The sequence below is a fragment of the Nerophis ophidion genome, linkage group LG18 (genome assembly GCF_033978795.1).
Source record: "Nerophis ophidion isolate RoL-2023_Sa linkage group LG18, RoL_Noph_v1.0, whole genome shotgun sequence".
NCBI lineage: Eukaryota > Metazoa > Chordata > Actinopteri > Syngnathiformes > Syngnathidae > Nerophis > Nerophis ophidion.
Window position 1 is genome coordinate 46,689,894 of NC_084628.1, and position 17,115 is coordinate 46,707,008.

Below are 17,115 nucleotides of genomic sequence, written 5' to 3' on the forward strand. Positions count from 1 at the left end.
TTTTTAGGACCTACTGCAGAAAACCCTTGTCAAAGATCCTCTATGACCGCATCACTCCATAAAGGCAATTAATGGTAAAGAGCTCATGAATATTTGTCAAAGATCCTCTGTGTAACATGAATGTTCTGCTATTTTTTAGAACGTACTGCACAAAAACTTGATAGAGACCCTCTATGATAGGACTTGTTTGCCCTTTTTTGGGACCTACTGCAGAAAACCCTTGTCAAAGATCCTCTATGACCACAGCACTGCATACAGGCAATTCATGGTATAGATTAGGGGTAGGGAACCTATGGCTCTAGAGCCAGATGTGGCTCTTTTGATGACTGCATCTGGCTCTCAGGTAAATCTTTGCTGACATTGCTTAACACGATAAGTAATGAATAATTCTGCAGGTAGTCACAGTGTCAAAAATAACGTTCAAAATATAAAACATTCTCATGCATTTTAATCCGTCCATCTGGTTTCTACTGCACCTGTTCAAGAAGTCGCATTAATGGTAAGAAGTATTTTATTTATTGTTGGTTCGCTTCAGAATAACGGTGTTATAAAAAAGAATAAGAGTCTTATTTTATTATACTCTAAAAATGTTGGTTTTACTTCAAAATGCACGCATTTAGTTGTGTTCAGTCTTAAAAAAAAAATATTATATGGCTCTCACGGAAGTACTTTTTAAAATATTTGGCTTGTATGCCTCTTTCAGCCAAAAAGGTTCCCGACCCCTGGTATAGATCTTGTCCTATATGTTCTATAAATATACATAATGATGTACCTTCAGACAGTATGAGTAATGTTCTATAACCTAAAATACATCCGAAGAACGTAAGAGGTAAAAAATAAATATATATATATATGCAAATGAGGAGACCTCTCCACTCCTCTGGTTGGCTCCTGCGTTTTAGATGCGTGGATGACGTCAGCAAAGCCGCCTTAAAACAAGATGCTGGACCTCGCAGGGAGCCGCACTCTCGCCCCACTGTGCGTGGATTACATGGACGCAGAAGATGGGGAGCGGGAGGAGTAACAGGTGTGCGTGCATATGGGATTTAAGAAGCTCGTGAACTTCTCCATCCCCCCCCAAAAGTGCACCAGATAAGCGGTTATACGCACGGAGCTCAGGATGTTCTCCGGTCAGGCGGCGCTCAATTTCAGCCTCAACCTGAGCGCCGAGCTGGAGCTTTTGCTGGAGGAGGAGGAGGAGGAGGAGGCTCGCCTGTCGCCCACCGGCTTCGTCGTGCTGTCCGTGGTGCTGGGCTTCATCATGACCTTTGGCTTCCTCAACAACCTGGTGGTGCTGCTGCTCTTCTGCAAGTTCAAGAAGCTGCGCACGCCCGTCAACATGATGCTGCTCAACATCAGCGTCAGCGACATGCTGGTGTGCGTCTTCGGCACCACGCTCAGCTTCGCCTCCAGCATCCGGGGACGCTGGCTGCTCGGCCGCAGCGGCTGCAACTGGTACGGCTTCATCAACTCCTGCTTCGGTAAGACTTCATGGATACTTCGTCGGGTGCGCCGTCAGCCGCTGAAATGTTCCAAAAGTTTTAACTTCGACCAGAATTAATAGACTGGGCACTTTGCGTCTTCAAGGCTTAACGCAGAGGTGTCAAGCTCATTTTACATGCAGAAAATCCACTCCCATGTGGGCTGGACTGGTAAAATCATGGCACGATAACTTGAAAATAAAGACAACTTCAGATATATATATTTTTTGTTTAAAAATAGAACAGGCACATTCTGAAAATGTACAAATCATGTTTTTTTCACACTTATGTTGCAGTTAAATGTATTCTATTTTCATCAACTCCTGCTTCAGTAAGACTTCATGGCCACTTTGTCAGGTGCGCCGCCATCGAAAGTGTGCTGTCAGCCTCTCAAATGTTCCCAAAGAATTAACTTCAACGGCGTGGCGCAGTGGGAGAGTGGTCGCGCGCAACCCGAGGTTCACTGGTTCAAATCCCACCTAGAACCAACCTCGTCATGTCCGTTGTGTCCTGAGCAAGACACTTCACCCTTGCTCCTGATGGGTGCTGGTTGGCGCCTTGCATGGCAGCTCCCTCCATCAGTGTGTGAATGGGTAAATGTGGAAGTAGTGTCAAAGCGCTTTGAGTACCTTGAAGGTAGAAAAGCGCTATACAAGTACAACCCATTTATTTATTTATTTAACCAGAAGTAACAGACTGGGCGCGTGGCGTCTTTAACACTTAAATCAGGGATGTCGAACTCATTTTAAATGGGGAGGCCACATGGAGAAAAAAATCCACTCCCAAGTGGACCTGACTGGTAAAATCATGGCACGATAACTTGAAAATAAAGACAACTTCAGATATATATTTTTTTTGTTTAAAAATAGAACAAGCACATTCTGAAAATGTACAAATCATGTTTTTTTTACACTTATATGTTGCCGTTACCGTATTTTTCGGACTGTAAGTCGCAGTTTTTTTTCATAGGGTGCTACTTATACTCAGGAGCGACTTATACTCCGAAAAATACGGTTATTGTATCCTGTCTTCATCAACTCCTGCTTCGGTAAGACTTCATGGCCACTTTGTCAGGTGCGCCGCCATCGAAAGTGTGCTGTCAGCCTCTCAAATGTTCCCAAAGTATTAACTTCAACCAGAAGTAACGGACTGGGCGCGTGGCGTCTTTAACACTTAAATCAGGGATGTCGAACTCATTTTAAATGGGGAGGCCACATGGAGAAAAAAATCCACTCCCAAGTGGACCTGACAGGTAAAATCATGGCACGATAACTTGAAAATAAAGACAACTTCAGATATATATATTTTTTGTTTAAAAATAGAACAAGCACATTCTGAAAATTTACAAATCATGTTTTTTTTATACTTATATGTTGCCGTTACCGTATTTTTCGGACTATAAGTCGCAGTTTTTTTTCATAGGGTGTTACTTATACTCAGGAGCGACTTATACTCCGAAAAATACGGTAATTGTATCCTATCTTCATCAACTCCTGCTTCGGTAAGACTTCATGGCCACTTTGTCAGGTGCGCCGCCATCGAAAGTGTGCTGTCAGCCTCTCAAATGTTCCCAAAGTATTAACTTCAACCAGAAGTAACGGACTGGGCGCGTGGCGTCTTTAACACTTAAATCAGGGATGTCGAACTCATTTTAAATGGGGAGGCCACATGGAGAAAAAAATCCACTCCCAAGTGGACCTGACTGGTAAAATCATGGCACGATAACTTGAAAATAAAGACAACTTCAGATATATATTTTTTTTGTTTAAAAATAGAACAAGCACATTCTGAAAATGTACAAATCATGTTTTTTTTACACTTATATGTTGCCGTTACCGTATTTTTCGGACTGTAAGTCGCAGTTTTTTTTCATAGGGTGCTACTTATACTCAGGAGCGACTTATGTGTGAAATCAACACATTTCTGTAAAATATCAAATAATATTATTTAGCTCATTCATAAGAGACTAAACGTATAAAATGTCAACGGATTTATCGATTAGGAGTGACAGATTGTTTGGTAAACGTATAGCATGTTCTATATGTTATAGTTATTTGAATGACTCTTACCATAATATGTTACTTTAACATACCAGGCACCTTCTAAGTTGGTTATTTATGCGTCGTATAACGTACACTTATTCAGCCTGTTGTTCACTATTCTTTATTTATTTATTTTAAAATGCCTTTCAAATGTCTATTCTTGGTGTCGGGTTTCCCCCAAAAATGCGACTTATAATCCAGTGCGACTTATATATGTTTTTTTCCTTCTTTACTATGCATTTTCGGCAGGTGCGACTTATACTCCGGAGCGACTTATACTCCGAAAAATACGGTAATTGTATCCTATCTTCATCAACTCCTGCTTCGGTAAGACTTCATGGCCACTTCGCCAGATGCGTTACCAATGAAATTGTGCCGTCAGCCGGTCAAATGTTCCCAAAGTTTTAACTTCAACCAGAATTAATGTCCTGGGCACGTGGCGTCTTCAACACTTAAATCAGGGGTGTCAAACTCATTTTACATGACGGGCACATGCAAAAAAATCCACTCCCAAGTGGGCCGGACTGGTAAAATCATGGCACGATAACTTAAAAATAAAGACAACTTCAGATATATATTTTTTTGTTTAAAAATAGAACAAGCACATTCTGAAAATGTACGAATAATCATTTTTTTACACTTATATATTGCAGTTACCGTATTTTTCAGACTATAAGTCACAGTTTTTTTCATAGTTTGGTTAAGGATGCGACTTATACTCAGGAGTGACACATTACCGTAAAATATGAAATATTATTTAGCACGTAAGAGATAGATGGATAAGATTTCATCGGATTTATCGATTAGGAGTGACAGATTGTTTAGTAAAGGTTAGCATGTTCTATGTTACAGTTGACTCTTACCATAATATGTTACGTTAACATAGCAGGCACCTTCTCAGTTGGTTATTTATGCGTCATATAACGTACACTTATTCAGCCTGTTGTTCACTATTCTTTATTTTAAAATGCCTTTCAAATGTCTATTCTTGGTGTTGGGTTTCCCCCAAAAATGCGACTTATACTCCAGTGCGACTTATATATGTTTTTTTTTTCCTTCTTTACTATGCATTTTCGGCAGGTGCGACTTATACTCCGGATCGACTTATACTCCGAAAAATACGGTAATTGTATTCGATCTTCATCAACTCCTGCTTCGGTAAGACTTCATGGCCACTTTGTCAGGTGCGCCGCCATCGAAAGTGTGCCATCATCCGCTCAAATGTTCCCAAAGTTTTAACTTCAACCAGAATTAATTAATAGACTGGGCATGTGGCGTCTTCAACACTTAAATCAAGCGTGTCAAACTCATTTTAGATGGTGGGCCACATGGAGAAAATCCACTCCCAAGTGGTAAAATCATGGCACAATAACTTAAAAATAAAGACAACTTCAGATATATATATTTTTTGTTTATAAATAGAAAAAGCACATTCTGAAAATGTACAAATCATGTTTTTTTTACACTTATATGTCGCGGTTAATTGTATTCTATCTTCATCAACTCCTGCTTCGGTAAGACTTCACGGCCACTTTGTCAGGCGCGCCAAGATTGAAAGTGTGCTGTCAGCCGCTCAAATGTTCCCAAAGTATTAACTTCAACCAGAATTAATGTACTGGGCACGTGGCGTCTTCAACACTTAAATCAGGGGTGTCAAACTCATTCTACATGGGGGGCACATGCAAAAAAATCCACTCCCAAGTGGGCCAGACTAGTAAAATCACGGCACAATAACTTAAAATTAAAGACAACTTCAGATTGTTTTCTTTGTTTAGCAATAGAAAAAAAGCACATTCTGAGAATGTACAAATCATGTTTTTTTTATTACAATTACATGTTGCGGTTGATAGTATTCTATCTTTATTTGTCGTCATTTATACTTTCTGATTATGGGATAATATTCAGATAACTCAATCAAATAAAATTAAAGGATATTATGTAGTTTGCTCATTTTCCTCCACTGGTGCTCTAACAGTGTTTTGCAACCACTGTGCCACGGCACACTAATGTACTGTGAGATATTGTCTGGTGTGCCGCAGGAAATTATGTATTTTCACCTAATTGGGTTAAAAATATTTTTTGCAAACCAGTAATTATTGTCTGTGCTGTCAAGCTCGGAAGAGCAGGTAGCTCATTGCTTTGTAGATGTTAGAAACATGGTTTGTCGTGATCACAATATGCAGACAACAGTGGGAGGCAGCGTGAAGGTAAAAAGGTATCTAAGGCTTAACAATAAACAAGAGCGCATTGAAGCTTAGGGATGGCTAAGGAAAAACCAAACTAAAACCGAACTGGCTCAAAAGTAAACAAAAACAGAATGCTGGACGACAGCAAAGACTTACAGCATGTGGAGCAGAGTGTCCACAAAGTACATCTGTACATGACAACACCAAAATAGGAGCGCAAGACAAGAACTAAAACACTAAACACAGGAAAACACCTAAAACTCAAAATATGTCATGGCGTGATGTGACAGGTCGTGACAGTACACCTACTTTGAGACAAGAGCTATATTGATGCATGCACGGTTATAGTTTGAATTCATATCAAATTGCGAGAACGACTTTTTACAGTTAATATCGGCTGCTGAGTTTCATTATTTGTTTTCTGCTGGAGGTGTGCCTCGGGATTGTTTCAATGAAAAAAACGTGCCTTGGGTCAGAAAAGGTTGAAAAACACCGCTCTAACATGTGGTTTATTTGTTTTACATTCGCAGCATAATCTACAAAGATACAAATAATAGCCATTCATCTAGCGACATCCAGTGAACACATTTAGAACAGCAGTTTCTTTCATTCAAAAATTTAGGCTAATTTTGATACATAGCAAACTCGTCCCACGGGCTGTATAAAACCTGCACGTTTGGCACCGCTGACCTAAATGCATAACACACTTAAAAGCCCACTGAAACCCACTACTACCCACCACACAGTCTGATAGTTTATATATCAATGATGAAATATTAACATTGCAACACATGCCAATACGGCCTTTTTAGTTTACTAAATTACATTTTCAAATTTCCCGGGAGTTTCTTCTTGAAAACGTCGCGTAATGATGTGTACGCGTGACGTCACGGGCTGTTAGGAAATATGAGCGCTGCGCACACACACAGCTAAAAGTCGTCTGCTTTAACCGCATAATTACACAGTATTTTGGAGATCTGTGTTGCTGAATCTTTTGCAATTTGTTCAATTAATATTAGAGAAGTCAAAGTAGAAAGACGGAGTTGGGAAGCGAACATGGATCCCGACCGAATGTCAACCAGCAGGTTTCGGTGAGAAAATTGTGGTAAAAAGTCGCCACTTACCGGATAGCAGCTGAGCTTGTGCCGCCCATAAAACTGCCATCGACTTCCCTGAGACACTGCGCGTCAACACACCCGTGGAGACACACCTCCGACTATCAGGTACTGTTAAACTCACTAAAACACTAGCAACACAATAGAAAGATAAGGGATTTCCCATAAATGTCTTAGTAAATGTGTCTGAAAACATCTGAATCCGTCCCAATGTAATCACGTTTTTTTTTTTCTAGTCCGTTGCTATCAATATCCTCAAACACAAATCTTTCATCCTCGCTCAAATTAATGGGGAAATTGTCGTTTTCTCGGTCCGAATAGCTGTTTTTGTTGGAGGCTCCCATTAAAAACGATGTGAGGATGTGAGGCAACCTCAACGGGTGACGTCATCGTTTGCAACTTCCGGTAAAGGCAGGGCTTTTCTATTAGCGACTAAAAGTTGCGAACTTTATCGTGGATGTTCTCTACTAAAGCCTTTCAGCAAAAATATGGCAATAATGCGAAATGATCAAGTAGGACACATAGAATGGACCTGTTATCCCCGTTTAAATAAGAAAATCTCATTTCAGTAGGCCTTTAATAGTGGCAGTTATCTATATCACGAAGATCCTTTGTGATGCACAACTACTCACATATAGCAGTCACAACATTAGGAACACATTTCGCTAAAGCAGACAAGACCAAGTTCAGTTCAAAACTTGCAAGAGTTTTTTTGCAGCTGATACAAATATAAAAAAAAATTGCATAGCATCATCATCATCTCTTTGATAGTATTCCTGTCATAAAAAGTAGGGGTGTCAAACGAGGGCCGGATCCGGCCCGCGAACAGGTTTTATCCAGCCCGTGTGATGAGTTGGCAAAGTATAAAAATTAACCTGAAATTTTTGAATGAAAGAAACTGCACTTCTAAATGTGTCCGTTGGATGTCGAAATAGCAATTCTTTTTATCCTTGTAGATCAATCAATCAATGTTTACTTAGATCATGGGTGTCAAACTCTGGCCCGCGGGCCAAATTTGGCCCGCCGTGTAATTTCATTTGGCCTTTGAGATAATATCAAATTAAGATTAGAGCTGGCCCGCCGGTATTATACAGGGGCGGTGCTGCTGTAACAACGTATTTGCCAACCCTCACGATTTACCCGAGAGACTACGGAATTTCACTGTCCCTCCCGAAAATCTACCGGGCCAACAATTCTTCCAAATTTCTACCTATTTCCACCAGGACAACAATATTGGGGCCTTGCCTCGAAGGCACTGCCTTTAGCGTCCTCTACAACCTGTCGTCACGTCCGCTTTTCCGCCATACAAATAACGTGCCGGCCCAGTCACATAATATCTGCGGCTTTAACACACACGAATGAATGCAACACATACTTGGTCAACAGCCATACAGGTCACACTGAGGGTGGCCGTATAAACGACTAACACTGTTACAAATATGCGCCACACTGTGAAGCCACACCAAACAAGAATGACAAACACGTTTCGGGAGAACATCTGCACCATAACACACGTAATACTCAGAACCCTTTGCAGCACTAACTCTTCCTGGACGCCACAATATACACCTCTGCTACCACCAAACCAGACCCCCCCAATTTTTATTAAAATTTTATTTGATATGCCATTGATATTTTTTAATTATTATTGATAGGTTGATTGGCAACACTAAATTGGCCCTAGTGTGTGAATGTGAGTGTGAATGTTGTCTGTCTATCTGTGTTGGCCCTGTGATTAGGTGGCGACTTGTCCAGGGTGTATAATGCCTTCCGCCCGAATACCACTGAGGTTGGCTCCAGCGACCCCAGAAGGGACAAGCGGTAGAAAATGGATGGATGGATAATTTGAAACTCGACTTTGCATGTCACTATAAAGTTATATAAGCCTTGCTTGTTCAATGCTCAATGCAAAACTTGTTTGGATCCCTCTTAAAAGGTTAATTTGTGCTTAATCTTGGCCCGAGGCTTTGTTCCGTTTGAAATTTCTGCCCAGTCTGTATTTGAGTTTGACACCCCTGTTGTAGATGATGCTACACATGCACAAAATAAACCAGATGTTAGTACATCAGTCAAGTAAAATGAGCAAACTACATAAACATACAGTAACATGTTTGTTTTATCGATAGATTGAAAATTAACACCAATGAGTTGACTGATGAACATTATCACAATCTATTCAGAAAATAAACGACAAATAAAGTATATATAATAATAATAATAATAAATAATAATAAATGGGTTGTACTTGTATAGCGCTTTTCTACCTTCAAGGTACTCAAAGCGCTTTGACACTACTTCCACATTTACCCATTCACACACACATTCACACACTGATATACACTATTAACCGCAACAGGTAATTGTAAAAAAAACAAAAAAAAAACATTATTTGCACAATTTCAGAATGTGCCTGTTCTATTTTTAAACACAGAAAACAATCTGAAGTTGTCTTTAATTTTAAGTTATCGTGCCGTGATTTTACCAGTCCAGCCCACTTGGGGGTACATTTTTCTCCATGTGGCCCCTGATCTAAAAAGACTTTGACACCCCTGATATAAAGGTTATTTGATGAGTATTCTCAGTCAGTACTGTAGGTCTTTAAAAATAGCAGAACGCTCTTGTCATAGAAGATCTTCGACAAGAGCACTCCTACAAAAAATGCGTGTCAAGGATCCTTTATTTGACCGGAGTGATCTTTGTTGAAGAGCTTCTTTATGACAACATAAGGACCTATTGCAAAAATGATTGTGAAATATTTTTTAGACTGACAGAAGTGCTCTTACTGTTTTCTCAACGACAACAGCACATTACAGTTTCATTAAGAATCTACAGTTCTACAAAAATGTGTGTCAAAGATCTTTTATTTGACCATATTTTTGCAATAGGTCCTTATTTTGTCATAACGAAGCTCTTCCACAAAGAGCACTCCTGTCAATGGATCTTTGACAAGCATTTTTTTCAGAACTCTGTTCTTACATAGTCGCGAGCGCTCTTGTCATTGAGAAAAAATGAGACAAGAGCACCTCTGTCTGTACAATTAATTTTGACATCATTTTTGCCGAACCGTTGATCCTTAAGAAAACAGCAGCGCACTCTGGTCATGAGAAAAATTGGGACAAGAGCACTTCTGCTGTAAGAAGAATCTTTGACAAGTATGTTTGCAATAAGTGTGCAATAGAGTGCTCTTGACCTTTTAAGGATCTTTGACTATTTAGCAAGAGGTCTTGGAAAACAGCGGAGCACTGCATGTACCTGTATAGGATCTTTGAACAGCCTTTTTGCAACAGGCCCCTGAAAACTCCTGTCATATCTTTGACTGACATTTTTGCAATAGATCCTTAAAACAGCAGAGTTTTCTTGCCGTAGCAAAAATATTTGACAAGGGCACTCCTGGGATATAAAGGATCTTTGACAAGCGTTTTGGCACTAGGTCCTTAAAAACAGCAGAGCGTTCTCGTCCTTGGGAAGATCTTTGACAAGCTTATTTTTGCACTTGGTTCTTAAAAAAAAAAACAATCAGAATATCTTTGACAAGAACACTCCAGTCATATAAAGCAGTGGTACCCAACCACCGGGCCGTGGCCCGATTGGTACCGGGCTGCAGAAGAATTTTTCATTCATTTAAAAAAAAATATATATATATATATTTTTTTTTTTTTATTAAATCAACATAAAAAACACAATATACACTTACAATTAGTGCACCAACCACAGAAACCTCCCTTTTTCATGACAAAAACGTCCCTTTTTAATGACAAAAAAAAAAAAAGGACACCCCCTGGGCCGCGGGACAAATTATTAAGCGTTGATCTTATCGCGGATACAAAAAGGTTGGGGACCACTGATATAAAGGATCTATGACAAGCTTTTTTGCAGTAGGTCCTTAAAAACAGTGCTCATTCCCTCGGGTAGGAGACTACGGTCCATCCAGACCCACACCTCACGCCACCTGAACAGTTTTTTCCCCTCGGCCATCAGACACGTGAACAATACCAAGATCTGATAGCTCAACTACAGCTCATGTTATTCTATTTTGTTTTATATGTCTTTTATGTTGCACGATTGCGCCAGGTAAAATCCCTAGTTTGTGAACCCGTTCTCAAACAATGGCAATAAATACTTTTCTGATTCTGATGACTTTATGAGGATCTTTGGCTTTTTTGCAGGCGTTCTTTGAAAACAGCGAAGCACTCGTCACATAAAATCCTTTGACTAGCATTTTTGCATTAGGTCTTTAAAAACGGCATAGTGATGCTGACCTATAAGATCTTTGACTTACGTTTATTCAGTACGCCTGAAAACAAGCACGCACTTCTGTCACAAAGGATCTTTGGACAGGTGGTTTTGCTGTAGCGGCTTTAAACATTTTTTTAAAGACGCTCCTATCATCCATCTTCTTCCGCTTATCTGCTGTCGGGTCGCGGGGGCAACAGCCTAAGCAGGGAAACCCAGACTTCCCTTTCCCCAGCCACTTCGTCTAGCTCTTCCCGGGGGATCCCGAGGCGTTCCCAGGCCAGCCGGGAGACATAGTCTTCCCAACGTGTCCTGGGTCTTCCCCGTGGCCTCCTACCGCTCCTATCATATTGAGCATCTTTGATGAGCGTTTTTGCAGTATGTCCTTAAAAAAACTGCTTGTGACTTTGAGGATCTTTGGCTTTTTTGCAGGTTTTTAAGAATTGCGACACACTCTTGTCATAGAAAATCTTTGACTAGCATTGCCAAGTTCCGCTCTTCCACTCCAAAAGGACTCATGGACAACTCATGATTTCTAATTGATCAACTTTTGATTTTCCAACTTGAAGAATTGTTGGTTTCATTTCAGTTGATCTTCAATCAATGAAGTTGTAAACTTTCAAACCACAGAAACAGAGATGGTAATGTACCATATTTGCGGACTACAAGTCACAGTTTTTTTTCATAGTTTGCGACTCATATTCAAGAGCGACTTATTTGTGAAATTATTAACATATTACCGTAAAATATCAAATCATATTTAGCTCATTCACGTAAGAGACTAGACGTATAATATTTCATGGGATTTATCGATTAGGAGTGACAGATTGTTTGGTAAACGTATAGCATGTTCTATATGTTATAGTTATTTGAATGACTCTTACCATAATATGTTACGTTAACATAGCAGGCACCTTCTCAGTTGGTTATTTATGCCTCATATAATGTACACTTATTCAGCCTGTTGTTCACTATTCTTTATTTATTTTGAATTGCCTTTCAAATGTCTATTCTTGGTGTTGGGTTTGATCAAATACATTTCCCCCCAAAAATGCGACTTATATTCCAGTGCGACTTATATGTTTTTTTCCTTCTTTATTATGCATTTTCGGCAGGTGGGTTTTATACTCCGGAGCGACTTATATTCCGAAAATACGGTAATAACAGGTATTTTCTAACAATGTTTTACCAATGCTTCTAAACCTCAGAATATTGTTTTAACTTTCCATTCGATATTTAAACCTAACGTTTCTAAACTTTTAAACGATGATTTAAACAAACATTGCTTGTCAAAAAGACAATTAGAATTAAATGCATGTAAATGAACAAGCGAATTAACCATTTTAAATGAATTCAAGAATCAACTTAAATCAATTGAATGGAACAAGCAGGTTAAATGAACTGAACTAAAGTTATTCAAAAATTAGAGTAATTAAAGCGTATAAAGAAACTACAAGAATGGCTACACGCTTGTAGATCATCTTTTCTCAAAGTCTTTTAAACTTTTAACATTCTAAATTCGAGCTTAACTTTTAGCAAGAGTTAAACAAACATGAATGTATCCTTTAAGTCTGCATTCATCTTTTGTACTATTAACTTTAAACATTAAACCGTAAGCTTTGACTTTAAACCTTTGCCATTTTACCCACACAAGTGCTTTAAACAACTTTCTTTTAACTGTTCAAACACAGTATGTAATCAATGCTCAAAGTGAAATGCAGTAATTCGACTTGAACCCAGCAGTTCGAACAAACACATTAAGATAGTCGAGTAAGCACATTAAGAAGCTTGCAGGTTCAATTTAAGCATTTCGATAGTCCTCAAATGGACAAGCATATTCACCAAGCATATTTACCATGAATTGATATACGTGGACCCCAACTTAAATAAGTTGAAACAATTTAGTGGTCACTTGTACAGAATATGTACTGAACTGTGCAATCTACTAATAAAAGTTTCAATCAATCAATCAATCAATCAATCAATCAAACCGACCATTGGTGTGTTTGGAGAAACGTGTAGGGTAGATGTTGCGGTTGTGGCTGCTTGCTGTTCTTCCTTGCATGCAGCTTGTTTGGTGAATTAATTTGACTGAACCACCATTCCTTGTCCAGGTGCCGCCAATCAGTAATTTGGCGGCAATTTTCCCTTGGCATTCTGGGAATTGTAGTTGTCCATGTTTTGACCATGTAGTTTTCCACCACGTAGGGCATGGATTGACACTTCTGAGTTTTTAACTCCACCGGCATTTTTGCATCAGGTCTTTAAAAAAGGGCAAAGTGATGCTGACCTCTAAAATTTGTGACTTCCGTTTATGCAGTATGTCTTGTGGTACGCCAGCTGCACTGAAGCAGACAAACAGGCGATTCAGAGGGTCATAAAGTCTGCACAAAAAATCATCGGCTGTCCCCTGCCCTCCCTGAAGTATTTACACAATTCCCGTTGCTTCAACAGAGCAAAAAACATTACCAAGGACAGCACACACCCTGGCTTCCACCTGTTCGACTTGCTACCATCAGGTGCATCAGAGCCAGAACAAACAGGCTCAGAGACAGCTTATTTCCCAGAGCTGCTACCATGTTGAACTCTAACTTATAATAATAATAATTCACCCCTATACAATATCAATCAATCAATCAATCAATGTTTACTTATATAGCCCTAAATCACTAGTGTCTCAAAGGGCTACACAAACCACTACGACATCCTCGGTAGGCCCACATAAGGGCAAGGAAAACTCACACCCAGTGGGACGTCGGTGACAATAATGACTATGAGAACCTTCCTGCTGGCTCCGCTGTGAACGGGACTCTCGCTGCTGTGGTGGATCCGCTTTGGACTGGACTCTCGCGACTGTGTTGGATCCATTATGGATTGAACTCTCACAGTATCATGTTAGACCCGCTCGACATCCATTGCTTTCCTCCTCTCCAAGGTTCTCATAGTCATCATTGTCACCAACGTCCTCAATGCCCTAATACCCTACTGTGCAATACTACCCTTCGAGTGCAATACGTCCGACACCCATTGTTATTTATTACTTCGGTACTCTTGTCTTGTTCTGTATATTGTACAGTATTTTGTATTTCAATAGTGTTTTGTATATTGTACAGGATTGCTTATTATTTTCATTGGATAGTAGTCTGTTTATTTCAATTGTTAGTTTGTTCCTTTATTACCTCTTGTGTTTTTTATTTCACCCCATATTAGTTCCCACCTTAAGTTGGAGTCTTTAATCTTGTTATATGCAAATATAATGACAATAAAGTCCATTCTATTCTATTCTATTCTTAAAACAAGAGCGCACTCCTGTCACAAAGAGGATCTTTGATAAGTGTTCAGGGTATCCGCGGATCCTTAAAAAGTCTTAAATTCATGTATCTAAAATTAAGGCCTTAAAAAGTATAACATTTATTAGAAATTCCTAAAATGGTCTTAAATTCAGTACTCAATGGTCTTAAATTGTCGGGCCAGTTTTTTTTGTTGGTTTTTTTTCGGGGCACGTCTTTGAGTAAAAGTGAGTGATTTCAGCTCACTCATTTTTTTCTTTGTATCTCTTCAAGAGATACAAAGAAAAAATGAGCGAGCTGAAATAAATAGAGGCAGAACTCGTGAATGAGAACAGTCAGCTAAAGCTCAACTGAGGCTCATTTGAGTGTGTGTTCAGTGTTTTGTTGTTGAGGTTATAATACTGTTTTGCACTATTATTGCACTATTATTGACCAAATGTAATTCATTTTTACCCTCACCTCGGTTATTATGTTTTTACTGGCGTTGGTGCTGGTTTGTTTGTTCTGGATGTCAAAGTTTATGGATCTCTCAAGATTTTTGATAAGCTGTTTGGCAGAGTGGTGCTTATCAGTTTGTTTATTAATAAACATACAAAAAGTAAACTTGACTGATTGTCATTGAGGTTGTAGTACGGTGGGATCCCCAACCATCGCTTATATTTATAGATTTTTAAATTATTTTTTTCGGTCTTAAATTTCATTCAAGGTGGCATTAAAAATGTCTTAAAAAGTCTTACATTTGACTTGCTGAAACCTGCAGATACCCTGGTGTTTTTGCTGTAGCTGCTGAAAAAAAAATAAATAAAATAAAGACACTCCTGTCATATTGAGCATCTTTGACAAGCGTTTTTTGCAGTAGGTTTTTAAAAATCACAGTGCTCAAGACTTTGAGGGCATTTGACTATTTTGCAAGAGGTTCTTCAAAACAAGGAAGCACTCTTGTCACACAGAAAATCTTTGACTAGCATTTTTGCATCAGGTCCTTGAAAACGAAAAAGTGATGCTGACCTATATTAGATCATTGACATACGTTTAAGCAGTACGTCTTAAAACAAGAGCGCTCTTCTGTCACAAAGAGGATCTTTGATAAGTGTTTTTGCTGCAGCTGCTTAAAAAAATAAATAAAATAAAGGCGCTCCTGTCATATTGAGTATCTTTGACAAGCGTTTTTTGCAGTAGGTTCTTAAAAAGCACAGTGCTCATGACTTTAAGGATATTTGGCTATTTTGCAACAGGTTTTTAAAAACAAGGAAGCACTCTTGTCACACAGAAAATCTTTGACAAGTACTTTTGCATCAGGTCCTTAAAGGCCTACTGAAACCCACTACTAGGGACGGCGTGGCGCAGTGGGAGAGTGGCCGTGCGCAACCCAAGGGTCCTTGGTTCAATTCCCACCTAGTACCAACCTCGTCACGTCCGTTGTGTCCTGAGCAAAACACTTCACCCTTGCTCCTGATGGGTGCTGGTTAGCGCCTTGCATGGCAGCTCCCCCATCAGTGTGTGAATGGGTAAATGTGGAAGTAGTGTCAAAGCGCTTTGAGTACCATGAAGGTAGAAAAGCGCTATACAAGTACAACCCATTTATCATTTATTTATTTATTTATTTACTACCGACCACGCAGTCTGATAGTTTATATATCAATGATGAAATATTAACATTGCAACACATGCCAATACTGCCTTTTTAGTTTACTAAATTACAATTTTTAATTTCCCGCAGACGTTCTTGTTGAAAACGTCGCGGAATGATGACGCGTATGATGACGCGTGTTTGTGACGTTGAAGCGGACATATTAGCCCAGCACCACTTACGGCTAAAAGTCGTCTCTTTTCAACGCATAATTACACAGTATTTTGGACATCTGTGTTGCTGAATATTTTGCAATTTGTTCAATTAATAATGGAGACTATAAAGAAGAATGCTGTTGGTGGAAAGCAATGGATTGCAGCTGCCTTTAGAAACCGAAACACAGCCGGTGTTTCTTTGTTTGTTGTAAAGCTTTAGCGACCATGTTTCTCTACCACATGTCAACCAGCAAGTTTTTGAATGAGAAAATTGTTATATTAAGTCGGCTCTTACCGGAGACTTGTGCGGAGTTAGCGTCTTCCTGCAGCAGCTGTGATCTTGGCTCCTCCATTGGCTTCTCTCAGAGACACTGGCGGTCATCGCAGCCCTCCAACTTTCAGGTATGACTTCATAATCTCACTAAAACACTATTAACACAATAAGCAGGCAAGGGATTTTCCAGGATTATACTAGTAAATGTGTCTAATAACATCTGAATCGCTCCCACTGCACTCGCCTTTTTTTCCCCTTATTTCTAGTGCTTCACTCTAACTTTCCTCATCCACAACTCTTTCATCCTCGCTCAAATTAATGGGGAAATCATCGCTTTCTCGGTCTGAATCGCTCTTGCTGCTGGTGGCTATGATTACAAACAATGTGAGGAGCCGTACAACCCATGACGTCACGCGCACATCATCTGCTACTTCTGTTACAGGCAAGGCTTTTTTATTAGCGACCAAAAGTTGCGAACTTTATCGTCAATAAAGCAAAAATATGGCAATATCGCGAAATGATCAAGTATGACACATAGAATGGACCTGCTATCCCCGTTTAAATAAGAAAAACTCATTTCAGTAGGCTTTTAAAAACAAAAAAGTGATGCTGACCTATATAAGATCATTGACATACGTTTAAGCAGTAAATCGTAAAACAAGCGCGCACTCCTGTCACAAAGAGGATCTTTGACAAGTGCTTTTGCTGT

The 17,115-nt window shown here is 39.4% G+C and overlaps 2 protein-coding genes across 2 annotated transcripts in view; both read left to right on the top strand.

Moving 5' to 3' along the window:
• oafa (OAF homolog a (Drosophila)) overlaps window positions 1-17,115 on the top strand; it is a 141,778-nt gene that overhangs the window by 19,308 nt on the left and 105,355 nt on the right. The window lies entirely within an intron of this gene.
• LOC133537409 (opsin-3-like) lies at window positions 972-3,079 on the top strand. The gene is made up of 2 exons (XM_061878415.1): window positions 972-1,481; window positions 3,009-3,079. The coding sequence occupies exons 1-2, from the start codon at window positions 1,121-1,123 to the stop codon at window positions 3,077-3,079; spliced, it is 432 nt and encodes a 143-aa protein (XP_061734399.1). The 5' UTR covers window positions 972-1,120.